This window comes from Bombus fervidus, chromosome 8 (assembly GCF_041682495.2).
Source record: "Bombus fervidus isolate BK054 chromosome 8, iyBomFerv1, whole genome shotgun sequence".
Taxonomy (NCBI): domain Eukaryota; kingdom Metazoa; phylum Arthropoda; class Insecta; order Hymenoptera; family Apidae; genus Bombus; species Bombus fervidus.
The window spans coordinates 5,955,048-5,967,401 of NC_091524.1; the positions used below are offsets into that span (position 1 = coordinate 5,955,048).

Sequence of the window (12,354 nt, forward strand, 5' to 3'; positions counted from 1 at the left end):
TTACTTGAAACAAAGTTACTTTTAAAACAAAAAAAAATAAATCAACCCAAGCATATATGTAACTTATCATCACTATATCATTAGTGTTAGTGTTAGGTTTTAGTAGATAAAAATCTACTCAAAACCTAAGTTTGTCGCGTATTTTTCTCCACATATATTCAATTTTTACCTTGTCCACGTCTCACATATTTTGTTATACCTCACATTCGTTCTCAGACTCGCATCTCCAATTAACCATCAGAATACGTTTCACCGGGTCTCAATTAATAATTAATATAGAAACACACCTGATAATTAATATGTCTAACAATGAATAATTAATACATAAAAATGGCTATTGATAATTAATATACAAGCATGAAAAAGCCTGGCTTCTCGAATCAGTTGTTCTGCTAATTAACCCTTCATGATGTTAAAGCAGCGCCTAATTAGCAATGCGTACCTTTTCTGAATCGGTGTCCGAATATACACGACCCGGTCGATATTCCGGCGGCAAATACGCTCGAGCAGTTTCGGGCGGTGCAAGTTGCAGCAAAACTCTACCACGTGGTGTCAACTCCAATGTATGGGGAGTCACCACCGGTCCAGCTCTCGAACCACCCACCACGCCACCGTCTGTAACAGATTTTCATGGAAATTATAGCGTTACCACGAGAGAGTAGATATTCTGCCCAACTATGCGCAAGGCAGTATCTATTAAACAAGCAATTTTGTGGCAAATTAACGTTAGCTTTGAAAAGTTATCATGTTCATTAAGTTCTGTCTAAATATAATGGTCATTAGGAATAAATGCACTAACAATGTATTTTAAAAATATTTATATTCGTAATTTATATCATTCGAAGAGTAGCTGTTCAATTCAATTCTCTTTTAGACAGTTATCTATCAAATTAAACGTAGATTATACTTGAAACAATAAATATTGTTATTACTATTATATATATATGTATTATAAATATTATTATATTACACAATAACGTTATTTGTTAATTAAATATATTTATTTGCAAACATAAAATACAGCACGAATATATACGAATACAAACGAAACAAATCCATTTGCATATCTACAAAAACCGAGTAACTTCTCTGAATGTGATAAATCCCAAAAAGATTATTTGTCATAACTGACACAATTTTTGCAGAATTATGACTCCAATTGTAAATGGGAACAGCGAAAGCAATTCGTTGGAACAATTTGTCGAAATTGAAGAAGTTGTTGGGGAAAAATTAAGGAAATCTTAAGAAACTCTTTCGTTCAGTCGATTCCAGCAATTTTATCCTTCATTGCTACTGCTATAATCCTGTTCCTTTGATTTGCTGCCTCTATTTCCGTCATCTCGAATCCAATCTAACTCCGGTACGTCTAATTTCTGGCTGATTCAACCGGTAAAATTGCGAATTTGCATTTACAGTCGGGTTCGACCACTGATCGATACTGCCCGATTTGTTGCTTCGAAATTTTCTTACGCTACTTTCCGACAATTTCTGTGTAATAGAAATGTTCATTATTTTTATGAAATTTCTTGGAAATACAAATTGAATTTTTGTAAATTTGCACGATATGATGCAAAATATAGACGGTGTATGATATTTTATTTTATGTTTACGAATAATATTTTGATTAAGTTCATGCAAAATTATAATAAAGAATTTATGTTGCCGAGAGTATTGTCGTTTGATAACATGTCTATATTTCCTAATATGGCAGACACGTAATGCTTATTGCATGGTGTTTTGGAATATAAAATTTATACGACTGAAATATAAAGCATTGACACAATACAGAGACAATTCTTTTGGAAATTGTACCACCTTCCATTTTATTACTTTGTTATTTTTACAACCCGAATATCTTAAGTTTACTCGTAGCTTTTATCCTTCTTTATATTTGGGATATTTATTATCACGCTAAAATATTTTATAAGTTATACTATACAGCGAATAATATAAACAACGCGTAGGTTTTTAAAATTATTATTTCTGCGACTGTCACACAGGAATTGGCAAGTGCATGCACTCAAAGAGCTATCTCACATTTAAAAAATTCACACATAAAGCTTTTTTATATTTGGAAAACTCATATATTTAGGGCATTAAAATATTTGCAATTTTGACAGCATCTGAACAATATTGCGTGACAAATAAATAATTTGGTATTTTTTTATATTCTTAACGTCTGTCATCTAATCAGATTCATTGTACAGTCATAAAACAGGTAAAGTATTTTTATATTTCACATAGAAGTAGTTTATGGATTTATATTTTATTTAAACTATTAATGAATGCAGAATCACATAAGTATAAGTACTTATATTTATAATAAAAAATCCACTGTATTTAGAAATTTATAATTATGATTAATAGCTTGTGATAATAAATGATTCGATTATCAGTTTTCCATATTTTCTAGGCTTTCCTATTAACAGTTGAAAAATGTAGAACCGTTTTTACGAATCGGTCGCGATATATTAAAGATACCTAAAATTTCCCGTTTCTTCCCAACGATCAATTAAATCTTAATGTACGTTCTGGACTTAATCGCTCTTTATTAACGCGTTCTCTATTGCGTGGACTGCCAATAATCGTAAAATTTATTATCACGTATTCATTTAAAAGTATCTATTCTTATAAAGTATATCCTATATCCTTCAATTCGATACTAAAATGAAAGCCAGTGCAACACCTCCGTTAATAAAAATCGACGTTTGCTATATTTTGAAAAATATTGTACGCTTTTAGTTAAAAAAAAAAACGAACATTTTTTTATATTTTCGAGGGACATTGTACTTCTCTTTTTACAACAGTACATGTACTTTTTAGTTTTATTTTCGATTTACTTTAAAAAAAAAATGTTACAAAATATCGAAGTCAATCACTGTATCCGAAAGTTTTGAATCGAAACCTCTGCTGAAATACCGATAGCTGGCCACTTTGGCCAGAATTTGACCATTTAAAATAAAAAATTCCATTTTATTCCTGAGCCGGAATCTATTGCCTAAAATTTGACGTGAAATTTTCTTTAATTTTAACGATCGCAGTGATCGCAGTTCTTCGAGGAAGAAATAAATTTTCTTTCTAAGAAGATCAATTTTCAACGTTTCTAAAAAATAAAAAAAAAAAAAGCAAAAAATCGATCGTTGAGAAACATGTAAGATGAGTTTTGAGACAACATCTTTCCCTGACGAAGGAAAATTTTGTTTTCGATCAGATTTTGTGATATTTATTTAAAAAATTTTGCGCACTGAAGCTTCTTTTTCACCTCGCTTCAATATTTCTTTACGTAAAATAAACATGAACATATTTGATGCATGCAAACATATAATTTTTTTTTATTATTTAATTTGTACTTTACAATTTGTCCAGCTGGACATTCGGTAAATTTTTCTAGCTTTATTCCTAATTAACATGTGGATGGCTACCCTCAGCGGGATACCATCTTCGAGTATGCAAATATATAGCGCAATTGCCTAACAGATATGCGTCATTATATTATATTTATTCTTTAAGCGATTTATAGCACTGTTACGAGACTTGACTATTAAATCTGCAACAAATCTGAAGATATATATAGAAATTATAAGATGTTTAAGTATATTTCACAGACACCGTAAAAGTATAAAAGCAGTCAATTATCCACTACATTAATAAATCTCGATATTCAGTGGGCCACCTTTAACGCTTACATACAATTCACATTGTATATTAACTCTGTGTAAGTCATGTGTAACATATGTTTACAGTAAATATCCCGCAACATTTACACGCACCTCTAGATTAGTTTCGAATTTTACCAATATCGTTCATGATAATTGCGTCTCGTTACAATGCTAATGAAATTCCTATACGTTTTACATAACAAATACGCAATATATATAGACGAAATTTTCCGCAAAAGTTAAATACGCAGCTCGACGAATCGAATACGAAAGGCCGCTGGTTGTTCCGCTCGTTTTCGCCAACTACTATTCGGACGAACGATTCGTGCAGGAGTGGCATCTGTCCTTTAACCATTGCTGTAAATCCAGTATAATTCGCCATTCAACCGTTAATTTCGCGAGTGTCACGGACATCAACAGACTAACGATCACTGAAGCGTCTTGACACAGCGAACGTTCTCCCCTAGCTATGACCTAGTAATTTGAGCATTCATTTCTGCCAGCCAGAAAATACTTTCCGCCCCGAGAAATTCCGAGGAAATTGAAGCGCGCCTCACGGGTCAGAAATAACGACGAGAACCGGCTTTCTGTTTGCAACTTAAAACTTAAACTCCATCGAATCCGGGATGATCACTAAAGTTTCCAGCGACGGAGTTTCCGATCGGTTCAAGCTTTGCGATTTAATGTCGCCGCGACTAGGGTTAATTTTCGTTCGATTCTGATGGCCTTGAATTCTTTATTGGTTCCTTCGGCTTGAATAATTGCGAACAAAGTTTGATAGCGAAAGATGGGATACTATTTGGTAGATTGTTCCCTGGTGGAATGCGGTCAGTTTCTCCGTAAATTTCCAACGATCGAATCGGATCGATCATTCTCCATGGATTGGTGAAAACAAATATTATATTTTAATTAATAAATAAGTTTGATAGCAAAAGATGAGACACTATTTGGTAGATTCTTTCCTGACGGAGCGTGACAAGTTTCTCTGCAAGTTTCAAAGGACCTAATCGGATCGATCATTGTCCATGAATTCGTGGATGAAAAGAAATATTACATTAGAAAAAAGTGGTTTATATATGTCGAGGTTATTAGATGTATGTGAATACAAAGGAACGCGTGGATAAATTGTAAGGTAGAAAATATATATTTTAAAATACTAAAGTGTAAATACAAGTCGGAATATAATATGAGCTGATCCAAACCCGCACGCTAGCAGTGTTACCCTATGACTGAAACCCTGAAGCCATCGTTGCCTGTGTACAGTTTATGGTTTTTCTTCGACGCAGTCTTTTGTCTATACGCTGTCGATGGCTTCAATGCTTGAGAAAACTAAAAGACCAGATGTAGAGTTTTCTTAGAAATGATGACCACTTCAACAATATATTTAGATCATACACAGGTGATTTAAATGTAATTTATTATGTGCAAATATGGTAGATATATTTTTGAAAAATAATGAAAGTAACATATCATGGAAATTAAAAATCTCTGTTGACGCTTCACAGACTAAACATTTCATTGGTAATCGTGTTTATTCAATGATCAGATATTTCTCTGCATCGAATATTTTTAAATTACTTGGTGATAACGAGTGTTTTAACTCTTTTTTACCTTCTATCGTAGGTATTTCTAAATATTGAATGACTTTTATCGAATAAACGACGATGATAATTGTCACTTAACGGATTTTTATTTTCTATCTGAAACTCTTCTCTCAATTCTTCAGATAATTGTAACTTATACGATCACAATTTTCTGATGTAAAAATTTATATTCTCAATGATAAATAAAAATCCATAAGTATATAGTTCCGCAGAATGAATAGTAATCAAAACTATTTAAAATATATTGCCTATTGTGTAATATTTCAGTTTAAAATTTGTTTGGACATTTAAATTCTAAATGTTTGCGACACTTCAAATTTGTTTGTTAAACCGAAAGGAAGAACAAATCTATATTACGTTGCTCTCGATTAATCGGACACAACGTGTACGTTTCTTGCTGTGCAATTTTTCCCTCTTGTGCCCTCTTGTCCGAGTAGTCTAATTCAATAAATTAACAGAAAACACTGATCGTTGATGTGATTCTCGAAAGAATTAGAGCGATACGAGTTATCTTGCTTCCATCACTACTCAGAACATCTATCAACGTCCGGTTTTATAGCCATTGTTACGATGTTCCGTAGAGATACGTGTCAGACGTTTCTAATCGCCAATCTCTGTAAACGTGCCGACTAACCGCAAATTAAACCTTCCGGGAAAATAAAACGGCCGAATTACATGCTCTCACGGAACTCAAATACTGTTATTGTTGATTGTACGTAGCATATTCTTCTGTCAGTATATATGGAGTGTATACTTTCTATCAAACAGCAATTTCAATATATATAATATTTTTAAATAGAATATTTATCGTCTTTGTTTATATCTTTCGTATAATGTATAAATATGAATGTTGATATATATTTTTTGTCAAACAAATAATTTTATTAGATGCTTATTTTCAACACATTGTTTTCTTCGTATTTTTCTAAATATTAAATATTATTTGTACATATCTTGTTTCTCAAGAAATCATAGAAATTAGTTATCAAAAAGTAATAGAATAATTTAATTACATCGAATTCTATTTAATAATAACGATTGAACAATGATTAAAAGCTATGCATAGTAATTGATGTCTTAAAAGTCTTAAGTCTTCATAATGGCGTTTTTTGTCTTAAGTCCTTATGATAGGCTTTATAATTATTTAAAATGCACGTGTAATTTTCTTTACATTCAACCTGTAGTAGAAGGTGCTTTGTTATACAGAGCTTTTAGCGCGATTAAACTCGGTTTCGTACCATTCCATCACTTTATATACTTCAATAATTTACTCAAATCTATTTTAGGTAAAAGCTCAATTTTTCTTTTTATCTATTTCTGCCTTTTAAGATAAAACGAAGAAGTAAGTTAAGCGTTAAAATGCTTTGAGATTCATAGCTCTCCCTATTTCTTCCTATCTTTACACGTTTTCTGTTATCAATTCTTCTATATCTTAGATCTAAACAATATGCGCAATAAAAATATCAAATAATAATAACAATAAATCTTAAAATAGTCTTCGATTTTTTATGTCTCAGTCTTACTTTCATTTTCACGTTAAGAGCTTTTAAAGTTACTGAAAAAAATCTTTAGTACAAAACTGAGACCAAAAATCAGCCATATCGATAACAGTTATTTTCCAACAATGGAAAAATATGATTCGGATGAAAATGTCTCGAAGACTTTATGATTACTCGAAAGGTTTAATAACCAAACATCCTAGTTGATACAGCACGAATAAAATAAATAATAGAAACAAAAAATACTTATTCCATATCATATTAATACATATTCATCTTTCATCGTATAAAATCTAATAAACAAAGTATAGTACACTCCATATCACTTGAATCATTGAACTATCCTGTTTAATTAAAGATCCCTTTTCGTTTGATCTTGATACGACATTCCATTACCGAGATATCACAATAAGGGGAGTAGCGTAATTCTTAACGCTTTACACCGCTCTCTCACTCGCATCATCGTACCTCTCACAAGCACGCCTTCCCTGACCTGCCTTATGTTCATTATCTGCGCGCTGGTCACTGACAGACGCTGAGTCAGTGGTTTTTTTTTTACTTCTACTATTACTACTACTATCCAACCGCGACGTACGCATTTCCAAGAAGAAAAGTGGGTCAAGGCGTTTCCTGGAATTTCGACCGCCATTCAGCATGCTTTGCATATTAAATGTTACGTTTCGAAATCTTACATCTGCACAACCAATTGGGATATTACAGTCAAATAAAATCTGTATCCAATGGCGGGCGTTGATTTATCTTCCGAGTAGGTTCACTTTCGAAATTAATTAGTTACGATGGTGCGTGTTCGTTTGAAGTGGATTTAACTCCTTCCTGATAAATTGCGTTTCTGACGTGTCATTTCGTAGACGTTCATTAGTAATGACAGTTGCTTAACTATTTGGTGGAAAATGATGTATCTGACACGTTATGTGACACGCGTGCCGAAACGTGCATTCAGGTATGAGAGATGTCATTTGATGGTAAATAATTTTTAATGAACTTCTAAAATAACTTAAATAACTTTTGTTATTGGCGAAATGTAGTTCAGTGTTGAGATGATGCAGGTAATTTGTTTCTTCTTTTTCTCTATTTTTCAGACATTATAAGTAATTATTTTTTGACTGTTGTTTGGTGGATTAGAGATTTCGATAAAGCACGATTAGGATTTAATTTGGATCTTAAACTAGGCTTGAAGATTTCGGAATTGCAAGTTGTTTTTGTAATTTTATCGGATGTAAATTTATTGTAAATATATGGCCAGAAGAAATGTTAAAATTGTATTAAAGGATCAAGATATAAATATATCGGCAAAAGAAAGTAATTGTAAGTCTTACGTGGAACTGCATAACTATGCAAATTGGAACTAATTACATTACAATGTGACGCAAGCAATATGTCAGAATACATTGCGCCAGATGTGAAACGGTCTAATATGTGCAGCTAGACATGTTCATGGATTGAAAATGATAGCTAAAAGTACCTCAAAATAGTTTTTTTAAAATATATGTAATATTCAAGAATATCTTCTACATATGTAATAATAAGAAATATAATAAATAATATACTATACAAGATACTTTATACAGAGATTTTACACAACGTTTGAGTATCAAATATATATGTATTTTAGTAAACGTATCGCTAAAAATACATATTATTGAAAAATAAACAATTATAATTAAGAAACTTGTCAACATATTATTTGTTGCATAGAAGTTATACCGTTAATTGGTAAAATGGTTATTAACTTAATTATAGCCCTCAGGTATCTAAAGTTTAGAACAATTCTTTGAAAACTAACTTTCCCCTAATCATAATTTTAAAACTATCAAAAATATTATGCAGCGTGGATGTGAGCTTTACGACGTCGTATTTCCATGAAAAATTTCGTAAGCAAATTTTTGATAGTAAAATATGATGCGTTTTCGACGACCGATAAAGCGTGTTCTCGTTTAAAATTCAGTCCTTTGAAATAAAAAACGTACAGGACTTTTACTAATCATTTTTACTACCTGATTAAACGTTCTAATATTTGTTTCTACATTTGTTTCTTGATGCAGTGATTACAAATATAGATAACAAATATTGATAAATTAGATATAAGATAACAAATCAGTACATAAATTCCTCTATAGTTTAAGCTATAACAAAATAACAGTGAAATTAAAGTATAGATTTATTTCGATCTTACAATCTCATTACTATCGTTCTGTACAATTTCTCCTCTCATTTTAATGGCAGCTTTTTAATTCAATTTCTAATTGACGTCAAACTTTTACAAATCACTTCATTTAGATAAGTTCACGAAGCCGTGTAAAAAATGATGGACTGGCAGGAAACAGATTATGTATACATATATATTGTATTGTATGTATTGTATGTATATTGTATACATATATATTGTTTACAAAATTTTAGTAATAGCAAAGGGGTAGACTTTAAATAAGATGTAACGTGTTAGATAATAAATTACTTAAAGCGGTATATTTTCGATGTACTTTCATCTTATAGCACAGATTTTTCTCTGTGTTGGGAGTATAACACGTAAATAAAGAAAGGAAGCTTCGTATTAAATCCTTCGAGTATGAAAGCAATAATTTAACGATACAATAAATATTATATACTATAGACTAATGCATAATAATATACATGTATTAAATAATTAATCGAACGGAAACGAGGGATTATAGCGATTGAACTGTATATTAATTACAGTTAGGTAACAAATATTTAATATTTTTAACAAATCGTTATTATTAAGTATAATAAAACGATTCGCTAGTCGAATTAAATTTGAACTCACAAATGCACAGGAAACCAAACCGAACTGAATAACGTTGTAAACGCACGGCTGCAAATCAATTTCTCAAAGTTCACAGTGACACAAATATTTCTGTTCCGCGCATAATTATTACTTCGCGTCGTTCTCGCATACCCATACAGAAATCAGACGTTCTCGTTGCTTTTCTACTGGGAGGAGAGAAAGCTCTCGTAGCTTGTACATGCGCTGGCTTCGCGGTTACAAAAGAATACCGAAACGTACGACTTTTCAAACGAAGAAAGGCAAACACGAGTCGTCAGCTGCCTTTGAGAATCTGCGAGCTGTTCTGTGGCTCGTTAAATTCCACCAGCGAGATTAAAACTTCAACACCTTCTTCCATCGCCAAGACCCATGCATCGGAAAAGAATTAATTTAAAAGCAGGGTCTTTTTCGTGAAAGGCAGCATTTTCCTATTGTTACAGGCGAGATCCTTTCTTTGCAAAGGACGAAACGCATTTATGCGTCTTTTTATCTATCACGTGAAAGTGCAGTTAATTGATAGTATTCTGCCGTGTGTCAAGATTTAACGTCGTACGTACGTTTTTATCTCTGCACGTAGGTAAATCTTATTATTTCTTGATAATGGATTTATTATAACAGATAATCGAACATTAAATGCGAAAATTGATATGAAAGTATATAGGATGTCCCGTAGCTAGTGGTAGAACTGGAGGTGATTCTACGCGAGGAAATAAGTCGGAAATATAAAGCGTTCCCAAGATAATCGAGTTTGAAAAGTCAAGTAAAAAGTGTGCATTTATTAAAGATTAAATATTAATTACAAAGGTAAATAACTTGAAAGCAATATAGTTTTGAGCGATGATTAAATACAAATTTATAAAATAAGTAACTTGGAAGTAATAGCAGCTGAGCAAATTTTTAAAAAACAGTTTAGTAAAATACAAGGAATTGCAGTATATGAAAACAAATCTTCTGCAGGAAATAAGAGCTTGAGTTATGCGAATGTTCAGAATACGTATGGGTACATTCTAGGAGGGAAAAAAGGGGATAGAAACTCCACAGAAAAAAAATATCCTTCTGAAATACTACAAAAGAGAATGATAGAAAATATGTTAAAAATTTATTCGATAGAATTCTCGAAAGAAACATTGTTATTTAATGCAACAAAAGAAGCCCATGTAAGATATTAATCACTTCAAATATTTTCGTAATATAACTTATCGCAAGAGGATCATATAAATAATAGTCAATTCTAAAGAATCTTTTCTCAACTTTTTAATGGATGGAGTTATTATTGTTTATAAAAATGTTTCCAAAATATATATGTAGATATATGAATTAATGATCAGAAACAGCTCTATCTTTTTGATCATTATCAATCAACACGCAACATGTACATTTTTGTGTAAACGATTTAGTACTTAACGAAACTTCATCGACCCCATTTTCCACTATCTGCTCATTTATTTTCATCCCACACTTGAACTTAATTCGCATTAATAAAGCATATGTAAATGTTACAATAGCTATGCAAGTGTATCAACGTCTTCTGTAGTCATCGTACCAAATCAAGAGGATAGCACGGGCGATGACAAAAGCGATCAGGAAGCGACAGGATCAAGATTATTTTCGAGATTCATCGGAATACCGGTACTACGGCCATCTATTTCGTCGGCACATTCTCTTTGCGTGTCCACGTCTACGTGTGTGGATTGCGTGGCCAGAGCGGAGAAAGATGAGGACGTATCTCGATGTGTTGTGTGTGCAGGTCCGGGCATTGATGGATAATCTTCTAAAGCTCTTTCTCTCTGTCTCTCTTTCTCCCTCTTTCTCTCTCTCCTGCTACCTATTCGCCCTATTAAACGCTATCTACTCCATTGACCATTCGAAATCAACCCCTCTCCGTACATTCCATTTTCGCCCCTTTAGAACCGCCACCATTCCGAATTCGAGGGTTTCAGCGGACATGTCGTAGCTCACAGCTAATTTGCCATTCCAGTGGACGTCGGCGTGCACTTGCAGCCGACAGAAGGTTGAATAATAAAGACGTGTTTACGAGGGAAAGGATCTCTCTTTTCAGAGAGCGGAATTTTCATTCGAGGCAGCCGACTCGACGGATCACGCCTCGATCGAGAGAAGTAAAGTAAAAGAGGAGCTATGATACAGCATCCAACGTTCAACTGGAAAACGAGTTTAAACGAACGATGTGGAAGTTTTCTAGATAGATAGACCACTCCGCGATCGAGTGTGCCGGCTGTGAAATAAAAAAAGTCGCGAAGACGAGCCTTGGAAAGCAGGCCGAGTCCCTTTGAGATTTTTTTTAGTCCGAGAGGGGTTAAGATGAAACTTGTGTGGATTTTTTCCTCGGATACGTAATGAGATACGCGGAGACCTGGATTTGACAAACACGGGGCTTGAGACTCGATCTTAAGAATCGTTTGAATTTTATCTTCGTGTTTGTTTTTTTCTTTCCTTCTTTTTTTTTTTCTTTTAGTTAAACGTACACATGTAATTCGTGTATCCAATTTTTGAAGATTTGTTTTTTGGTTTATTTGCGAGCAGGAATGGATCGAAAGTATTTGATATCTTTCTCTTGTTAGTTTCTTATTTCTATGAAGACTTTATTTCACTGTACATATTTGTAAGAAAAAGCACTGTTATGTAAATATTATATTTCATTTGATATTTAATTAATTAATCAATGGAACAAAGTATAGTTTTATCGTTTGGAACAATGTTTCATGTAAAAAGAATATAAATCCTCCTCTTTATTAATTTACTGAAGGTTATTATAGGTTAAATATGAA

General features: G+C 32.6%; 1 protein-coding gene across 3 annotated transcripts in view; it reads right to left on the minus strand.

Moving 5' to 3' along the window:
* LOC139990357 (uncharacterized) overlaps positions 1–12,354 on the minus strand; it is a 111,146-nt gene that overhangs the window by 33,764 nt on the left and 65,028 nt on the right. For all 3 annotated transcript variants that reach the window (XM_072009570.1, XM_072009568.1, XM_072009567.1), the window contains one exon: positions 443–615. In XM_072009570.1, coding sequence (XP_071865671.1) covers positions 443–615 — 173 coding nt within the window. The remainder of the gene's footprint in view (positions 1–442; positions 616–12,354) is intronic.